The sequence below is a fragment of the Pristis pectinata genome, chromosome 4 (genome assembly GCF_009764475.1).
Source record: "Pristis pectinata isolate sPriPec2 chromosome 4, sPriPec2.1.pri, whole genome shotgun sequence".
In the NCBI taxonomy this organism is placed as follows: Eukaryota; Metazoa; Chordata; class Chondrichthyes; order Rhinopristiformes; family Pristidae; genus Pristis; species Pristis pectinata.
In genome coordinates, this window is record NC_067408.1 from 65,542,262 (window position 1) to 65,561,852 (window position 19,591).

The 19,591-nt window shown below is 41.5% G+C and overlaps 1 protein-coding gene across 8 annotated transcripts in view; it reads right to left on the reverse strand.

Moving 5' to 3' along the window:
* The window catches only part of LOC127569882 (RCC1 and BTB domain-containing protein 2-like), a 114,637-nt gene that overhangs the window by 68,632 nt on the left and 26,414 nt on the right, over positions 1 to 19,591 (reverse strand). For 6 of the 8 annotated variants that reach the window (XM_052014880.1, XM_052014885.1, XM_052014884.1 and 3 more), the window contains exons 2-7: positions 18,719 to 18,813; positions 17,141 to 17,206; positions 14,818 to 15,299; positions 8,324 to 8,495; positions 7,051 to 7,201; positions 1,035 to 1,201 (exon numbers count right to left, since the gene is read on the reverse strand). In XM_052014880.1, the coding sequence (XP_051870840.1) occupies positions 1,035 to 1,201; positions 7,051 to 7,201; positions 8,324 to 8,449 (444 nt within the window). In that variant the 5' untranslated portion in view covers positions 8,450 to 8,495; positions 14,818 to 15,299; positions 17,141 to 17,206; positions 18,719 to 18,813. The remainder of the gene's footprint in view (positions 1 to 1,034; positions 1,202 to 7,050; positions 7,202 to 8,323; positions 8,496 to 14,817; positions 15,300 to 17,140; positions 17,207 to 18,718; positions 18,814 to 19,591) is intronic. The other 2 variants (XM_052014882.1, XM_052014883.1) reach the window with 2 other exon arrangements.

The window sequence follows — 19,591 nt, forward strand, 5'->3', positions numbered from 1 at the left end:
GCACCATAGAAAGCATCCTCTCCAGATGCATCATAGCTTGGTACAGCAAATGCTCTGCCCAAGACTGCAAGAAATTGCAGAGAGTTGTGAACGCAGCATTGTCTATCACATAAACCAGCCTCCCCTCCATTCACTCCATCTACCCTTGGGAAAGAAGTTAACATAATCAAGGGCCCCTCACACCCCGGTCTTTCTCTCCTCTCCCATCAGGTAGAAGATACAAAAGCCTGAGAACACGAACCACCAAACTCAAGGAACTCTTCTATCCCACTGTTATCAGACTCTTGAACGGACCTCTCATTAGCTAAAAGATGAACTTGTGATCTCACAATCTGCCTCCTCATGGCCTTTGTACTTTATTTGTCTACCTGCACTGCACTTTCTCTATAACTGCAACCCTATATTCTACATACTGTTTTCTTTTTACTACCTTGATGTAATTATGTATGGCATGATTTGTCTGGATGACACACAAAGCAAAAGCTTTTCACTGTATCTCAGTACATGCGAAAATAATAAACCAATTCCAACACAGAATCACAACCAAAATCTTAGCCAAGAAGATGGGTTTTATGCTGTTTTCAAAGAGAAGTGAAGGGGTTAGGGGGGAAATTCCAGAGTTTATGTCCTGATGGCTACCAACAGTGGTGTGAACTGGTAAAGAGAGAACAGAAAGGACATGGACAGAGCTCTTTAAGAGCATTGTAGGTATGGAGAAGGCTGCACAGATGTAGCGAACAAGGCAAAGAGCGACTACTTCTGAGACCACATAAGGAGTTTGGAAACAAAACAGTAAAACAAAATTTGTCTTCCAAATAATCATCTGGTGTTCAGATATACATCCTTCAGTTGACTGACAATCCAGAAAATCTATAACAGCGCAAATTTTGATGGAATGGCATAATTGCTGTATCACATTCAAGGTAATCTTATGTATTTTCAAGTTCGAGACTAGGAATCCTTGAAGTTTCATGGCATATAAAAGTATGTTTCTTAATTAACAGTTCCTAACTCCAAAAATAAAATTTACTCACTTCCCCATCAGAAGTCAATGTCATGGAATGATGGGATCCACATGCCACCTCAATTACTTTCTTGTTGAGCAGATTGGTCGAAACCTGACATGGAGACAAGCCTTGTGTAGTGGTTCCATTGCCAAGCTGACTGTAACCATTATTTCCCCAAGCATAAACCTCTCCATCTGCAAATCAATGTCAGCATGTTTCTTTTTAAATTTGACCACAAAGGAGCATTGAATTTCTTCATAATTTGTGCAATTTGTTTTTGAATAAAGTCTGAAAATAACAACTCTCATTTAATTTTCCCACAATACACCTATTTAAATAATTAACACTATTATTTTCATTAAAATACACAAAAACAGTTTAACATTGTGCAAGTCAGCCTCCCTTTCTTGATGCAACATTTTTATTTACATCTTTAAATCACATTTCTGTGTTCTTTTGAAGACAACTGCTCACTCCTAGAGTTTTCCACCCTCAGACAGGAAGTTACTGGGATATTCAGCTGCTGTTCCCATTACAATGCACTTCCCTGTAGCTGTGACACTTTACTCTGTATTCTGTTATTGTTTTTACCCTGTACTACTTCAATGTATATGTAATGAATTGATCTGTATGAACGGTATGCAAGACAAGTTTTTCACTGTACCTCAGTTACAAGTGACAATGATAAACCAATACCAATACTTCAAAGCCTCCACCTGTTCCACTAACAATCATGGTACCACACTACCAGCATGAGTCACGGTACTGCAGCAAACTTTCCTTTTCCCTCTTACACCATAGGCTTTGTGGCCAATTACAGAACATGGCCACCACTAGCTAGAGAAGGAAAGCACATCCAGCAAGAAGAATTCACTTAGGCCCTTCACATAATGCTGTTCAAAAGCATGAAATCTGCATTTCTTTAAACCAAATTTATTCGCCCCAATTTTACAGATAATTCTCCATCTGCTGGGGGAATGACTTCTCAGGGGAAAATAACAGCAGCATCCAGGACAGTGACACCATATCTGGTTCTGTTGAACAGCAGGGTAGGGCAAAGTCTAGGCCAGCAAAAGTGACAGGGGATTCTGTAGACAAGGGTACAGAGAGGCGTTTCTGTGGCCACAAGCGAGACTCCAGGATGTCTGAGTGGGCACAGGACATTCTGAGAGGGGAGGGTAAGCAGACAGAGGTCGATATTGGTACCAGTGACATAGACTGGAAGGGAAATTAGGTCCTGCAAAGAGAATTTAGAGAGTTACAAAGTAATTTAGAAAACAGGACCTCCAGGGTTGTAATGTTAGGATTACTAACCGTGCCATATGCCAGTGACACAAGAAGTAGAAAGATGATGCAGTTCAATAAGTGGCTAAGGAGCTGGTGCAGGAGTAATGGTCTCTCTTCCAGGGCAGGTGGGACCTGTACAGGAGGGACAGGTTGCACCTAAATTGGAGGGGCACCAATATCCTGGTAGGGAGGTTTGCTAGTGCTACACAGGAGAGTTTAAACTAGAGTGGTGGTGGGGATGGGGGGGAACCTGTGCAGCAGGTCAGAAGGTGAAGAGATTGATGGGAAAGTAGAGATTTTGACAAGCAAGTCTGAAAGGAATGACAGGTAGGGACAGGTTAAGGAATATGGTGGGGCTGATGGGTTGAAGTGTGTAAGGCAGATTAGCCTTGAGCCTATATCAGTGCATGTAACTATGATGTTTTAGCCATTTCAGAGACATGGTTGCCAGAAGGACTGGCAGCTCAACGTTCCAGGATTTTGGTGTTTCAGACATGCTAAAGAGGGAGGTAAAGGAGGTGGAGGAGTTGCAATACCAATCAGGGAGAATGTCACAGCTGCACTAAGAGAAGGCATACTGAAGGGCTCATCCTCTGAGACAATATGGGCAGAGCTCAAAAATAGGGAAGGTGCAATCACACTGATGAGATTATACTATAGGCCTCCCCATAGCCAACAGGACATAGGGGAACAGATACGCAGGCAGATTGTGGAAAGATCTAAAAACAGGGATGTTGTAGTGGGTGATCTTAACTTCCCCAATATTGACTGGGACTTCCTTAGTGCAAGAGGCTTAGATAGGGCAGAATTTGTTTGGTGCATCCAAAAGGGTTTCCTGAAACAGTATGTGGACAGTCCAACTAGAGGTGGGGCCATACTGGACCTTGCATTGGGAAACGAGCCTGGCCAGGTGACTGACATTTCAGTAGGAGACCATATTGTAAACAGTGATCATAACTGCTGAAGTTTTAAGATAGTTATGAATAAGGGTAGGTCTGGACCTACGGGGCAAGTATTAAACTGGGGCAGGGCAAATTAGAGCATTATTAGGCAGGAGTTTGGGAGAAAAATTTGGGAGTAGCTGTTTTATTGGGAAAGTCCACATCTGACATACAGGAGCCATTTAAAGACCAGCTGATCAAAGTTCAGGACAAGTTGTCCGGTAAGGAGGACGGACAAAGATGGTAAGGTAAGGGAAGCTTAGATGATGAGAGGTGTTGTAAATTTCGTCAAGGAGATAAAGGAAGCATATGTAAGGCTTAGGAAGCTGAAATCAGGCAGGGCCTTTGAGGAATATAAATATTTATATAAGGAATTAGGAGGGCCAAAAGAGGACATGAAATGTCCTTGGCAAATAGGATTAAAGAGAATCCCAAGGCATTTTTTTTTACATACATTAAAAACAAGAGGATAACTAGGGAGAGGGTAGGGCCACTTAAGGATAAAGGAGGGAATTTATGGTTGGAGTCAGAGGATATCGACGAATTACTAAACAAGTACTTTGCATCGGTATTCACTGAGAAGGACATAAAGGATTGGGAGATGTGTGTGGGGCATTCTAGTATGCTAGGCCATTTTGAGATCAAGAAGGAAACGGTGTTGGGTCTTTTGAAGAGCATTAAGGTGGATAAATCCCCAACTCCTGATGGGATCTATCCCAGGTTGTTGAGAGAGGCAAGATAGGAGATTACTGGGGCTTTGACGAAGATCTTTGTATTCTCTCTAGCCACAGCTGATGTCCCAGAGGACTGGAGAGCAGACAATTTTGTTCCTTTGTTTAAGAAGGGAAATAGGGATATTGCAGGAAACTATAGGCTTCTATCAGTGGTAGCGAAGCTATTGGAGAGGATTCATAGGGATAGGATTTACTCACATTTGGAAGAACATGGGCTAATTATGGACAGTCAGCATTGCTTGGTGCAGGGCAGGTCATGTCTTCCAAACTTATTGAGTTTTGAGGAGGTGACAAGGGTGATTGATGAGGATAGGGCAGTGGATATTGGCTACATTATTTTAGTAAGACGTTGACAACGTCCCTCATGGAATGTTGATCAGGAAGATTAAGATGCAGGGGAACCATGATGAATTGATAGTTTGGATTCCAAATTGACTTGCCCATAAAAGACAGAGGGTAGCAGTGGAAGTGTGTTATTCTAGCTGGAGGTCTGTGACCAATGATGCTCTACAGGGATCAGTGCTGGGACCCTATGTTGTTTGTGATTTATATATAAATGATATGGACAAAAATGTAGGTGCACTGGTTAGTTAGTTTGCAGAGGACACAAAAATTGGTGGAGTTGCGAACAGTGAAGAAGGTCATCAAAGGATACAGCAAGAGATAGATCAGTTACAGTTATGGGTGGAGAAATGGCAGATGAAGCTTGATTTGGACATGCAAGGTGTTGCAATTTGTAAGATCAAATGTAAGGAGAAAATATACAGTTAATGGTAGGACTCTTAACAGCATTGATGAACAGAGGGACCTTGGGGTCCAAGTCCTTACCTCCCTGAAAGTGGCAACACAGGTAGATAGAATGGTAAATAAGGGGTATGGAATACTTGCCTTCATCACTAGGGGCACAGAGAATAAGAATCAGGAAGCCATGTTACTGTTGTATTATGTTAGGCCACACTTGGGAGTATTGCGTGCAGTTCTGGTCGCCCCATTGCAGGAAGATGTGGAGGATCTGGAAAGGGTTCAGAAGAGGTTTACCAGGATGCTGCCCAGATTAGAGGATATTACCTATAAGGAAAGGTTGGACAAACTTGAATTGTTTTGTCTGGAGCACTGGAGGCTGAGGGGAGACCTGATAGAAGGTTATATAATTATGAGAGGCATAGATAGGGTAGAAAGCCAGAATCCATTTCCCAGGGTAGAAATGCCAAATATTAGAGGGCACAACTTTATGGTGAGAAGGGGAAAGTTTAAAGGGGATGTGGGGGGCAAGTTTTTTTTATACACAGAGAGTTGTAGGTGCTTGGAACATGCTGCCAGGGGTGGTAGTGGAAGCTTTTCAAGAGGCTTTTAGATAGGCACATGAATATGCAGGGAATGCAGGCAAAAGGGATTAGTTTAATTTGGCATCCTACTTGGCACAGACATCATGGGCCAAAGCGCCTACTCCTATGCCCTACTGTTCTATGTTCCATGTTGTGAGCACTACAATCATGTTAAATGGGATTCACTTGGACAGATCCACTAGTGGAAAATTGACTATCTATGAGGGATTGTGGACCATCAGTCAGAGAAATATCCACCACCAGCACACAATCAGAAACCTCACGGCCCAGCACATTCCTTAGTCTACCATAAATATCAAGCCTGTTTCAATGAGAAGCATAGAAGAGCATGTAGAAGAACCTGATGAAGCCACAACACAGGACTACGTGCATACTAAACAGAAAAATAGCAGCCAACAGACAGAACTAAGAAATCTCACAAGCAATGGATCAAGTCAATGCCCTACAGTCCTGCCACAATTAGTTATGAATAGTGGTGGATAATTAAACAGAAGGAGGTTATTCCCAGAACGTTCCCATTCTGAATGATGGCAGGGCCGAAAACAGGTACAGTAAAGCATTTGTGATCATGTTCAGCCAGAAATATTGAGTGGGTCATCAAAGCCGGCTTCCTCCTGAGATCCTCACCATCAGAGAAACCAATCTTCAGCCAATTTGATTCACTCCACGTGATATCAAGAAATGGCAGAGAGCACTGGATATAGCAAAGGCCACTGGGCCAGAAAGTCCTGGCTGTACTACTGAAGGCACATTTCAAAACTAGCTGCACCTTTAGCCTAGCTGTTCCAATACAGTTAAAACACTGGCATCTACCTAACAATGAGTGAAATAAGCTACTTCATCAATGACCTTTCATCATAAGGTCAGAAGCAAGGATTTTGCAAATGATTGCAAAATGTTAAATTCCATTTGCAACTTGTCATGAAATAAAGTGTTCCATGCCTGCATCATTCAGGAACAGGGTGAAAAGTGGCAAGTAACATCCACAACACAAAAGTCCTGGGCAATGATCATCTCCAACAAGGGTCTAACCACCTCTTTGACATTCAATTACATTACTATCACCAAGTCCTCCATTATTAACATCCTGAGATGTCACCTTTGACCAGAAACTCAATTGTACCAGCCCATAAAAACTGTGGCTACAAAAGCATTCACACCCTCGGTATCCTGTGTTAAGTGACTCAAGTCCTGACACCCCAAAGACTTTCCACCGTCTACAATGCACGGGCCATGAGTGTGATGCAATACTTTCTATTTGCATGGATGAGTGCAGTTCCAATGAAAATCAGGAAGCTTGGCACTATCTAGGTCAAAGTAGCCTGCTTAACTGGTACCTTATCTACCACAATAAATATTCATTCCCTCAATCACAAAATGCACTAAGTTACTTGCCTTGGCTACTCTAACAGCACCTCCCAAACCCACAATCTCTACCCACAAGAAGGAAGGAGTCTTCAGGTTCATTCAAAGACCACAACCAGCATGTTCCTCTCCAATTTGCTCAACGTTCTAGAATGCCCTTTGACCTGAAATTTACTGAAGCTACAATTGTTTAAGTCCCATTTGTCAAATCTAGAATTAGTTGGAGTTACGTTTCTAAAATCTGGCCAGAATATTGAAATTTCTACTCATTCCTTATTCATCAAGGACAGCTTCACTTTAAATTGTTGCAATTACTAGTTAACTTGTTAAAAGGGGGTAGCATTGGACAAAGTCTCTTAAGGTATAGTACCTGAGGTTGCAAGCACCACGTGGGGTCCACTTCCGTAACTTAGATGAACGATCTTCTTGCCACACAAAATTTCGATTTTCCTGGGTTCGATTGAGCTCTGAATATCCCCAGTTCCTAAGCAACCACTGCAGTTAGTCCCAAGGACAAACACCTATTGCAAAAATAAGAACTTACTTCAAACTTCATTTTGAATTTAGTCTGTAATTCTTGACAAATTTGAAGTGGTCCCCAGTAATAGCTTTTGCTTTGGACTCTCAAAAACAAATGCCTATAGAATTTTACACTTGGTAAACATATTTAATTTAAAAAGTTCATCCAATTAAGAAAATGTCTGCCAACAATTTGTAGGCTAAGTTCATTTTCTGCAGCTAGAAACAATCCAGTTCTGTCCCTTACATATATTTCATGTTTCCAGAGTACTAAACCCACCTTATTATTAAGAACATTAAAACCAATAATACTTTTTTAAAATTGATGGAAGCACACACCATAGAATCAAAGGGAAAAAGCTGTAATAAAAACAAAAAATGCAGGAAATACTCAGTAGGTCAAGCAACAAGAGAGAAGTTAACATTCCAGGTTGATGTCCTTTCATCACATATTGTGGAAGTTCAGCTCAAGTAGTAGTTCATCCAAGAAAAATATATAAGACTGCAGAGAAATAAAACAGGAATCTGAAACAAAACAGAAAATGATGTGGCAAGAGAAACCAGTTAATGTTTTGGGTCAGTTACTACTGAGGAAGGATGCCTGACCCAAAACATTAACTGGTTTCTCTTGCCACAGATGCTGCTTAACTGGCTAAGTTCTTCCAGCGTTTTCTGTTTTTGTTGTAGTAATCTAAATAGGCTCCTGGACCAAATGTAATATCTGCATCTCACTACTATTCAATACTGAATGAGCTGGGAAACAAGCTGGTTGGTAAAACCAAAAGCGAAACAGCTCCTGGAAATCTAAAAATGAAATTGCTGTAGACACTTAGCAAGCTCAGCCAATGGACAGAGAAACGTGAAATTGATTATTTCAGGTCAAAGATCTTTTGCCAGAGCTAGTTCAAGGTAACTGTGAAGCAACAAAAGGCTGCTAGCAGACCAGGAAATCAAAGATGCCCTAACACATACTGTAAGTAGTTGAACATTTGTTTTCAAAATCCTTCAGTTTAAGTGAAAGAAGTGCCTTGTTTTAAAAAATATAAATAACAACTTCTGTTCCATTTATTTGTGTTTGTTTTACATTAACTAAGAATCAGGGCCACTTAAAGAAAGGACATTACCTCATCATTTTCTGTGACATAAAGGGTTTCATTACCAGACGCGCCAAAGACACAGGCTAAGCGAATGGAGCTGAGATCTTGTGGTGGAAGCAAGGCAAACAATGGCCACTTCCCAACATCCAACATGACAAGAGTCTTTCAGTGAAGCACAGCAGAGAGCGACAAACAAGACCTGCAGAGAAAAGGTAACAGGAATGATCTCAACAATGTACTTATTTTCAGTTCATTCTGACATTATTGTAAACTTGGATGAGGAGGAAAATGACATTCCACTAACCATAGTTTTCACTGACTCTGCTAAATTTCCCAATTCAGGTGGATGGGTTTTCAGTGGAAAACAGGTGCCACTCCACAGAAATGAAGAGTGACATTTAAAGTGTGTTTTGGTGGTAATATTACTCAGTTCACTGGAAAATGCTAACTTCCTTGTTGGATTATCCATAATTTAGAAAGACCAGAAGGAATGAAACTGAATAGACAAGAAAATCTAAGTTCCATTTGGGCTTTAGTTTTTGTATTGATCTGAACAGGTAATTTTCAGGCAGATTAACATTTTTTTTAAAGTTACAGATTTATGACCTTTCAGCAGAATGACTCCAAATTAGAAATCAAAAATGTTTTAAATTGCATAGGAGGGATGAAAGGGGAAGAATGGATGAAAGATCAACAACCTTACATTTCCTCTCCACAGCTACTCCCTGACCTGCTGAGTATTTCCTGCATACTTGGTTTTTTATTTCAGATTTCCATCACTTGCATTTTTTTTGCTTTTGATACGTATATCTGGAACCTCAGATATGAGAATGCTAACTTGGGAGAGGGTGCCACCATTAGTTTGTTTATCTTGTCAGTGGATTTGGGGGAGTTGGCACTGGTAATACCATGCCACTGGTGGAGTACCTGCTATAATAGTTGAGGTATTGATCATCAAACACTCTTTTCCTCATACATCCAAAAACTGAGCTGGCACACAGGTTATTATTGGAGGAGGCAGGTTGATGGAGGATTTCTACTTCACAGATGTTAAGCGCAAGCCCAATCTCTTGTATGCTTGAGAGGAACAAATTATGATGACTTGGAGCTCAACTTCTGAATAAGCACATGTACAAGTACCATCTACATATTTCAGCTCAATATCTGAAGTTGGGATGGCCTTGTTTCTGGAATGAAGGCAGCAAGGTTTGAACAGTTTCTATATTTTTGTTATTCAATTTACCATACATACGGTGATTTACTGTGGCAGTAAAATGAGAGAATGTACTCAAAGTCTAGAATGGAATTTAAATCCAAGATCATCTGATCCAATGTTACCTTAGGATTGCCAAGGCAACATGACATAGGATTTCTTTGGGATGTCAGTTTAGATTAAGCATTTTTTCAACCGTATTAATACCTGGTCTTCTTGATGATAGATACAAGTCTAAAGCATTTCATTTGGCATTATATGATTCACATATGCAGTGTTCAACAATGCAACATCAACAGTGGAACCAAAACTTTGTGACAATGTACTCCATTTTTTTTATTTTGTATGTGTTCAATTAGTTCCCTCTCTCTGGCTCTTATTTCTCCAAGAGTCCTGAGGATTTACCACTCACAACCCTCTTTTTTCCATTTCTTTCTTAGCTTTCTCCCTTAACTCTATTTGACTCAGTTTTATCATTCCCTGTAGCTGAATGCATATCTTACTTCCCAGCATTTGAATCATGACTCCTTCGATAGAACAATTCAAGTAAACCCAACAACCACACTTTCTCAGGTCAACTTCATACACCATTCAACATAGGTAACATTGTGAGGACAAAGGGCTTGTTACAGAATATTACAAATTTCCAGCAACTTTGAAGCTCTAAGAAACAAAGAAAAACTATTTTTGGCTCAAGGACCCAAAGACAACAAATGCCAGCTGATCAATAACCTACTTCCATTTTATTCAACTTTCACCTGGCAGATATGTGACGGATGCAACACAATTTTTTGTGCACCCACCATTTGGCTATGACAATTAGTCCATTCAACTAGCAGTCACCTCTGATCCAGAGGTTTTGAGGGTTGGGTTTGTTAGTTGGAGGGGAGGACAGGGAGGAAATTTGAAAGGAGGAGAAAAGAAATCTGCTTTCCTGTCAAAGGACATAAAGAATGCTGGCTGAAGCATTCTTCCACACCAGGAGACGTGCATGCAAAGCAGTCACACATTTTGTGCAAGGACCCAATATTACATTAACTTGATTGACATGGCGTGGTGCATGTTGGTACCAACAACATAGATGGAAAGAGGGATAAGATCCTGCACAGTGAACATAGGGAATTAGGAGAGAATCTAAAAAAGCAGGACCTTAAGGGCAGTAATCTCTGGATTACTCCCAGTGCCACATGCTAGTGAGGGTACAAACAGAAAGATAACTCAGATGGATGTGTGGCTGAGGAGCTGGCGCAGGGGGCAGGGATTCAAGTTCTTGGATCATTGGGATTTCTTCCGGGTTGGAGTTACCTGTACAAGAGAGACAGCTTGCACCTGAACTGAAGGGGGACCAATATCCTGGCTGGGGGATTTGCTAGTACTACTCAGGAGGTTTAAACTACAGTGGCGGGGGGTGGAGCCCCGAGCAGTACAGTGGCTGATGAGAAATCAGGGGATAATACTGTAGCCAATGAGAGCAAACGTAGTTATCAGAACAGACAGGAGCACAGCAAAAGGAGAGGAAATACCATTGGTTTAAACTGCATTTATTTCAATGCAAGAGGATTGACAGTTACGGGAGATGAACTCAGGACGTGGATTGGCTCTGGAAACTGGGATATCACAGCCATAACAGAAACATGGCTGAGGGAAGGTCAGGACGGGCAGCTCAATGTTCCAGGATACATATGCTATATGCGTGACAGAGCTGCAGGTAAGAGAGGAGGGGGAGTTGCCTTCTTGATGGAAGGAGACATATCAACAGTCCTTGGAGATGATATTCTTGGGGGAATCATCCAGTGAGGCCATGATGGGTAGAACTTAGAAACAAGCTGGAGATGGTCACTCTGATGGAATTATATTGTAAACCCTATTGTAAACAGCAGGAATCGGAGGAGCAGATATGTGGAGAGATTGCAGCTAGTTGTAAACATAATAGGGTAGAATTAGTGGGAGATTTTAACTTCCCTGATATTGACTGGGCCAACCATAGTGTAACAGGCTTGGACAGAGTAGAATTTGTGAAATGTGTCCAAGAAAGTTTCCTTTATCAATATACAGAGGGACCTACTAGAAGGTACAACACTAAACCTCCTCTTGGGGAATGAGGTAGGGCAAGTGGCGGAAGTGTCTGTCGATGAGCACTTTGGGTCCAGTGACCATAATTCTATTAGTTTTAAAATAGTTATGGAGAAGGCTATGACCAGTTCACGGGTTAAGGTGCTGAACTGGGGCAGAGCAAATTTTGGAGTCATTAGGCGGGAGCTTGCAGCAGTTGAATAGGCGAGATTGTTTGCAGGGAAAGGAGTGTCTGCCAAGTGGGAGGCCTTTAAAAGTGTGGTGTCAAGAGTTCATGGCCTGTATGTTCCCATTAGAGTGAAGAGCAAGGCTGACAGGTTTCGAGAACCCTGGTTGACAAGAGATATTGAGGCTCTGGTTAAGAAAAAGAGGGAGGCATACACTGCGCATTAGCAATTGGGAACTAGTGAATCTCTTCATGACTACAAGGGAAGTTAAGAGGGAAGTTAGGAGGGCAAAAAGAGCATATGAGAAAGATCTGGCATGCAAGGTGAATCAAAATCCCAAGAGGTTCTATAGGTATATTCAGAGCAAAAGGGTGGCTAGGGAGAGAATAGGTCCCTTTAAAGATCAGCATGGCCAGCTATGTGTGAAACCAAAGGAAATGGGTGAGATTTTTAATTCATATTTCTCTTCAGTTTTTACTGTGGAGAAAACGAAGTTGGTAGATCCTGTCCCTCAGAATCCCCTCCAGCAATTTACTCACCACGAATGAAATACTCACTGGCCTGTAGTTTCCTGGCTTGTTTTTGCTACCCTTTTTAAACAGGGTAGCACATTAGCCACTCTCCAGTCCTCTGGAACCTCACCTGTGGGAATGGGGGAAATGAGTGGTGTGGTCTTGGACCAGATACAAATTATTAGGGAGGTGTTAGGGGCCTTAAAGTTCATTAAGGTGGATAAATCTCCAGGGCCTAACCTGATGCATTCTTGGACCTTGTGGGAAACGAGAAGAGAAATTGCGGAGGCCCTTGCAGAAATTTTTGTTTAAACTCTGGCCATCGGTGAGGTTCCAGAGGACTGGAGAGTGGCTACTGTGGTACCCTGTTTAAAAAGGGTAGCAAAGCAAGCCAGGAAACTACAGGCCAGTGAGTCTTTCATTCATGGTGAGTAAATTGCTGGAGGGGATTCTGAGGGACAGGATCTACCAACATTTGGAAACACAGAGTCTGATTTGGGACAGTCAGCACGGTTTTATGCGTGGGAAGTCATGTCTGACAAATCTCTTGGAGTTTTTCGAGGAGGTAACCAAAAGGATAGATGAGGGTAGGGCACTGGATATTGTACATATGGACTTTAGCAAGGCCTTTGATAAGGTCCAACACGGCAGGTTAGATCGCATGGGATCCCAGGGAGAGAGTGGATTGGATTCATAATTGGCTCAGTGGTAGAAAGCAGAGGGTGATGATCGAGAGTTCTTTCACAAACCGGAGGCCTGTGTCTAGTGATATGCCACAAGAGTTGGTGCTGGGGCCTTTGATGTTTGTAATTATATAAACGATTTGGATGTGAAAGTAATTTGCAGATGATACTAAAATATCATTGTGGCATTGTGCATAGTGTAGAAGATTATGAATAATTACAGGGGAATCTTGATCAGCTAGGTATGTGGGCTGAGGATTGGCAAATGGCTTTCAATCCAGATAGATTGAGGTATTGCATTCTGGGAGATCAAACCCAGGTAGGACTTGCACAGTGAATGGTAGGACCCATGGAACAGCAGGACCGAGGAGTGCTTGTGCATAATTCGTTGAAAGTGCTGTCACAGGTAGATAGGGTGGTGAAGAAGGCATTTGGCATGTAGGTTTCATCAGCTGGGTCAGAGTTCAGGAGTTGGGAAGTTATGTTGCAGTTATGCAAGACTTTGGTGAGGCCGCACTTGCAGTACTGTGTACAGTTTTAGGCAGCCTGTTATAGGAAAGATGTTATTAAACTAGAAAGAGTGCAGAAAAGATTTACCAGGATGTAACCTGGACTTGGGGGCCTAAGTTACAAGGAGAGGTTGCGTAGACTAGAACTTTATTCCCTGGAACGTAGGAGATTGAGGGGTGGCCTGATAGAGGTATACAAGATCATGAGTGTCATAGACAGGGTGAAAGCACATAGTCTTTTTCCCAGGGAGGAGGTACTAAAGATAAGAGGGCATAGGTTTAAGATCAGAGGCAAGAAATTTAAAAGGGACATCAGGGGAAGCTTCTTCACACAAAGGGTGGTGCATATTTGGAATGAGCTGCCAGAAATAGTGGTTGAGGCAGGCATATTAGCAATATTTAAAAGCCATCTAGATAAGTACATGGAATGGAGAGGATTAGGGGGTATGGGCCAAACACAGGCCAAGGGGACTAGCTGGGCAACACAATGAGCATGGATGAGTTGGGCCAAAAGTCCTGTTCTATGCTGTATTGCTCTATAGCCACGAAGACCTTTTCTCCACAGCCCGTGGGAGTGAAGGAATCACAGCTGAGACAGGCTTGTTTAGGGTTGGGGCTAGAGTGCCAGTCAGGACAAGGTGAGCAGCTGCGAGAGGGATTTCAAGGTCAAGGCAGGTGAGATGGAGTCAAGGCTGAGCCATTCCGGGGAGGGTCCAAAGACATATGGAGGAGCAAGGTTTTAGCTTTATTGGAAACCCCACTGAAGCTGATTCCCAGTGTCATCCCTTCCTGAGCAGATCTCCTCTAAATATCAGCGAAGCAGGCCTCACATTTACAGGGAAAATCTGCTTCTACATGTGTCCTTCTGCTACACGTGTGACTGAGTTTTGGGTGCCTCCTTGTGCAAAATCAAGTACTTCAATATAGATGGAGTAAATACGCAATTGCATTCAGCAGTTTATCAAACAACCTCTACTGTATAGTGTACATGGACGTTCCATTACGTAACGTAATTTCCCAACAATGTTATTCATTAGAACATCACTTTGACAAATACATGTCTCCTGGTGCAATATAAATATTAAGTACAGAGGTGTGCAAACTCTACACACAATAAACATATTTCAAATCTCCAGAGACTGCAGAAACTGTGCATATCCTGTTAATACTATTTTTTTAAAAAAAAGATAAAACATGAAGTTGGAGAAAATCCAAACTGGACACAGCTCAGTTTATTGATTAGACTGTAGACCATGCCCGAGCTGAAAGTACATATCCTATCCATAGCAAACGGGTTTTCTTTTTTAATAATAAAACACACAGAAAGCGTAGCTCTCCCCGATTCCTATAAATGCAAAACTTACATTCGGATAAATTTAATGGGCAGGTCAGTTATACACACAAGCGTACGTGAAGCCCAGGCCCGGCCCAGGTCACCATTCGGCTGCTCTTCTTGCTCTCGATTCCGGAAGAGAGGGGAGTGCCAAACCAGCTAACTGCGTATGGGAGCTGCGGCGTCCATTCAGACCGCGGCGTCCAAATCTCGCGCGACAGGAGAGCGGCTCGAGCCAGTTTTCGAATCCTTGGCCGTTGAGAACCGGCGGGTGCTGCAGGTTAATAGCGATGGTAAGGCTCGAGACAAGCGAGGGGGAGTTACTGACTCGTTGCCAACCGGGATGAGCGGCGGGTGCTGAAGGGGCTTGCGGAAATATACGTGCCACCTACATTAATGGCAAGGTTATGGCAGTGGAAGTGTCAGGTGTTTGGGATGCCCAGTGGTCCAGTTCTGCCAAACTGGAGGGTGGCTTCATCATACCTGAAATAGTACCTTTGCCCCCAATGCGAGCTGGAAAGAAGATGTGAAAGAAGATCTCAAATCAAATAGTGGACACCCGAATTCCAAGGTATAAGGATGTTCCATAAACAGGCCAGCAGCGAGGATGAAGTAATGCAAAAATCAGAACTGCAGATGTTAATCTGAAGAAAGAGCAGAAAATGCTGCAAATACTGGGCAGGTCAGGCAGCATCTGTGGATGGAGCGCCCATTAACATTTCAGATCTATGACTTTTTAAATCAGAATTGTTTTAAGTTACAGAGAAGTGGGCGAGAAGAAAGGAAATGGCCATGTTAGGCTGGAGATTGCAAATGTGAATGACATAAGAGGTGTCAGTCTGGAGAAGGTATAAATAGAGGGAGAACAGAGAAGAAGTAAAAAAAAATCATACTGGAACTGTGGGATACAAAACACAGCAATTGCTGTAAATCTAATATGAAGGAAACTGCCTGGAAAACTCAACAGGTCAGGCAGCATATTCTGGAAAGAAAGTAGATTACATAATAAATAGCCAAGGATTGAAAAGTAGACAGCTGCAGGTGTTGGAGATCTGAAATAAAAACAGAAAATGATGGAAATATTCAGCAGGCCAGGCAGCATCTGTGAAGGAAGAGAAGGTGCCCCAGATCAATAACTGCACACCCAAACCACCACGAAAAGTTGATATTTTAGGTTGATAAACTTTTATTTGAGGGCGATCCTCAGTGCGGGGTGTCAGCTTGGTTTTGGTTTCACTCTCCTAACACTGATATTTCCAGCATCTGTATTTTTTTTTACTTTTTGGACCCTGACCTGTTATAATGTAACCCAGGTTTTCTCTCTCCAGAGGTACTGCCTGACCTGCTGGGTTTAACCCACCATTTTCCTTTATTTCACATTTCAAGCAACTTCTGCATTCTGTATCTCAGTTCCAGCATGTTTGTTTTTCCATTTCCCTTTTACTTGCATCTTCTCAGATTATCTGCCATTAACAAACCTTCACTACCCACCTCAATAGATACTGTTCATCCATTTTCTTTTGGTGTCCACCATATCAACACTCCCTTTGTTCTCCACACCTTTACCCCTTCTCAGATCCTGGATAAAAACCTGCTCTGCCAGCAACAGAGCAGTGACTCATTGAAGAGGGGTTAACAGTGCATTTTGCTCTGACCTTCAGATTTGCATTAGAAAGGGGTGAAAAATTAAAGATAACCCCATTCATTTGAATGGGGTGCACTTGTATACATAATTTGCATATTGGGTGTCTAAGAAGTTTGTTCAACTGAGGTCCTGGGAATTCCTTGTGCAATGTAATTTTAGCAGGCTTTTTTATATGCATTGGAATTTCTAAAATAGTTTTATGTAGTTCCTCCCCTTCAGTTAACTTGGAATATGATTGAGTCAATGGATACATAAACTAGTTTTTCAAGTGGAGGTTACCTTGTCAAGCTTAATGTTGAGCTGTGACTAAACTAGTTAAAAAATTATTTGTTAAAGATAAAAACAGGTTAAATGGTCAAAACAATTGAAAATAAGTGAAAACAGTTAAAATAAAGAACTACATTGTCGGATGTGCAATATGAATAAAAATGCTGGACATAATTTTTAACAAGTTGCAAACAATTTTTAAAAGCTTCCAGTAGGTGCAATTAACAATTCTTGAACATGTCATTGCCACCCTAATCCCATCCACCACCTTAAATATTTATTTCCTAACACCATCACGCTATGGCTGCATTTACAAAATGCACTCCAGTTGCTCCACTAAATATATCACCATTTTATCATTGTCATTGCTGAGTCTAAATCCTGGAGTTCCCTACCCAATGCTATTGTGGAAGTGCTGCAATGATTCCAGAAGGTAGCTCACCTCCTCTTTCTCTAGGGGATTTTGGGGTAGGCCATAGATAATCACCTTGCCAGTGGTGCCTGTGTCCTGAAAAAATGAATAAGAAAATTTAAAATATGTAAAGCATGCTGTTTGTATTGCCTGCAGGGACCTACTGTTTTCTAACCCGAATAAACTTTCTCAATTGCAATTCTTACAATTTTTTTCTGATTCAAAGAAAAAGGTGGCATTACTGGGCTTGGTTCTGGATAATAAGCCACTCTTAAGTGAATTAATCATAGCAGGGAGGGGTAGGGCAGGAATAGCTAGGAAACAATGATCATACTGTCATCAGGCTTAAAGTAACTTTGGGAAAGGATATAGACCAACCCAAGCTAAAATAATCAATTGGAGAGGACTAATTTCCGTGGGATGAGAACAGATCTGGCACAGGTAAATTGGAATCAAACCACGGTAGGCAAAGTTATTAACTTAAAGTGGAAATGTTTCATGTACAGTTTAGATACCTTCCCACAAGGGTAAAGACTAGAGAACTTAAATCTCAAGCTTCCTGGATAATGTTTAAAAAAAAGACAAAGAGGATATGACACATGCCAGGTTGATATCACAAGTGAGGATCAGGATGCATACAGAAAGTTCAGAGGGAAGTAGGATGCATACAGAAAGTTCAGAGGGAAGTAACAAAGAAATATGAAAAAGCCTGGTGGGAAACAAAAGGAAATCCAAAAATACTTCACAGGCATGTGAACAAGAAATGGATTGTAAAAGGAGGTTAGAGACCAAAAATAAATTTTATTCATGGAGTGAGAGTGTACGGCTGAGTTATTAAATCAGTACTTTACAGAGGAAGAAGATGCCTCATAAGTTTCAGCAAAGTAAGATGCAGTTGGATGTGATGAGATTCTGGATGTGCTAAAATTTGATAAAGAGTGAAAGACAGACTAGCTGCACTAAAAGTGGATAAATATCTTGCTTAGATATGATGTATCCTGGGTTGTTGAAGGGATGCAAGGAAGGAAATTCCAGTTGCCTTGGCCATAACTTTCCTAACTTATGTAGATTTATAGATGGTGCATGAGGACTACAGAACTGCAAATGTTAACACTCATTCAATAAAGAGTGTTGAGATAAACTTAGAACAGTTCAACCTCAGTGGGGGGGGGGGGGGGGTGTATATAGGGGGAATGGGGGAAGAGTGTTCTGGATCTGGAGAAAGTAAATCAGGTTCTGGATTAGCAGTCACTTGGACAAGTGTGGATTGATTGGAGAAAGCCAACATGGATTTGTTAATGGTAAATTGAGTATAACTTGACAGAGATTTTGATAAGGTAACAGAAAGGGTCGATGAAGGTGGTTGGTATGTATGCCACATTTATACCCTATCAATTTCCATAAAGTGCCATATAATAGGTTTGTCATTGAGATTTTAGGCCATGGAATAAAGAGCTATAGCAAAATGGATAGAAAATGGTCAAGTAACAGCCAGTGGCAGACTGACAGTGAAAGGTTTTATTGGATTGTTGGGAAATGTGCAGTGGAATTGCCGTGGAGTCAATACTAAGACCACTGCTTTTCTTAATATATATTAATGATTTGTACCTTGGTGTGAGGGGTACAATTTCCAAATTTGAAGATGTCACAAAACCTGGAGGCATCACAGGATAGCGATGGATGTCAAGGAGCTGGATAAGTATCTGAAAAGAAAAAATTACAGGGCAATGGTACAAATCCAGGTAAGTGGGACAGGCCAGATTCCTCTTACAAAGTGCCAGTGCAGACTCAGTGGGTCAAATGGCCCCCTCCTAAGATCCTATGTCCCTATGTATTTAGTTAAATTGGACCAGAAGTTTGGTGGAAGTGCTAACAGTTCTATGCTGAATTGCAGGCATTTACCTCTATAAGTATCACCAAGTTCAGTACTCCCTCATGAACATGGACTTGCTTGCAAAGCTCAGTTGGTGATTTCCTGGTGTGCTCCAAAGTAGGAGTTCATGGATTCCAGCAGCATAATTACAAACTTGTAATTCCTGAACAGTGTGTAGTAATCTGCCTGCTGACCTGTTAGGATTTGCACAGGAACAAAAAGCCATTCATTTGAATGATTAAAAAAATATGGCTGTGAAGCAGAAGGTAAATATGATAAAATTTGAAAATTAATTCTACTGATGTTTCCAATTATTTTAGTTTTCTTTAATGTTTTAAACAATTTATTAATTTTTTGTTTAATTCTTGAATTGAAATCTAACAGTTGTCGAATGTTTCTAGATATTACTAGCATTTAGAGGCATTCAAAGACCTTAACTGGAAGCTCTGGAATTGTGGCTGTCAAATTAATTTTCTGTTGCTTGTGGAACCCTCCCAAGTGATGGCATTACATTAAGCAAGGCCTCACCCTTTTGGATTGTGGCAGCACTGGTCAATCCAGAAATCTGTAAGTTTTTTTCCCCACATATGAGAAGTGGTTCGCTGCTA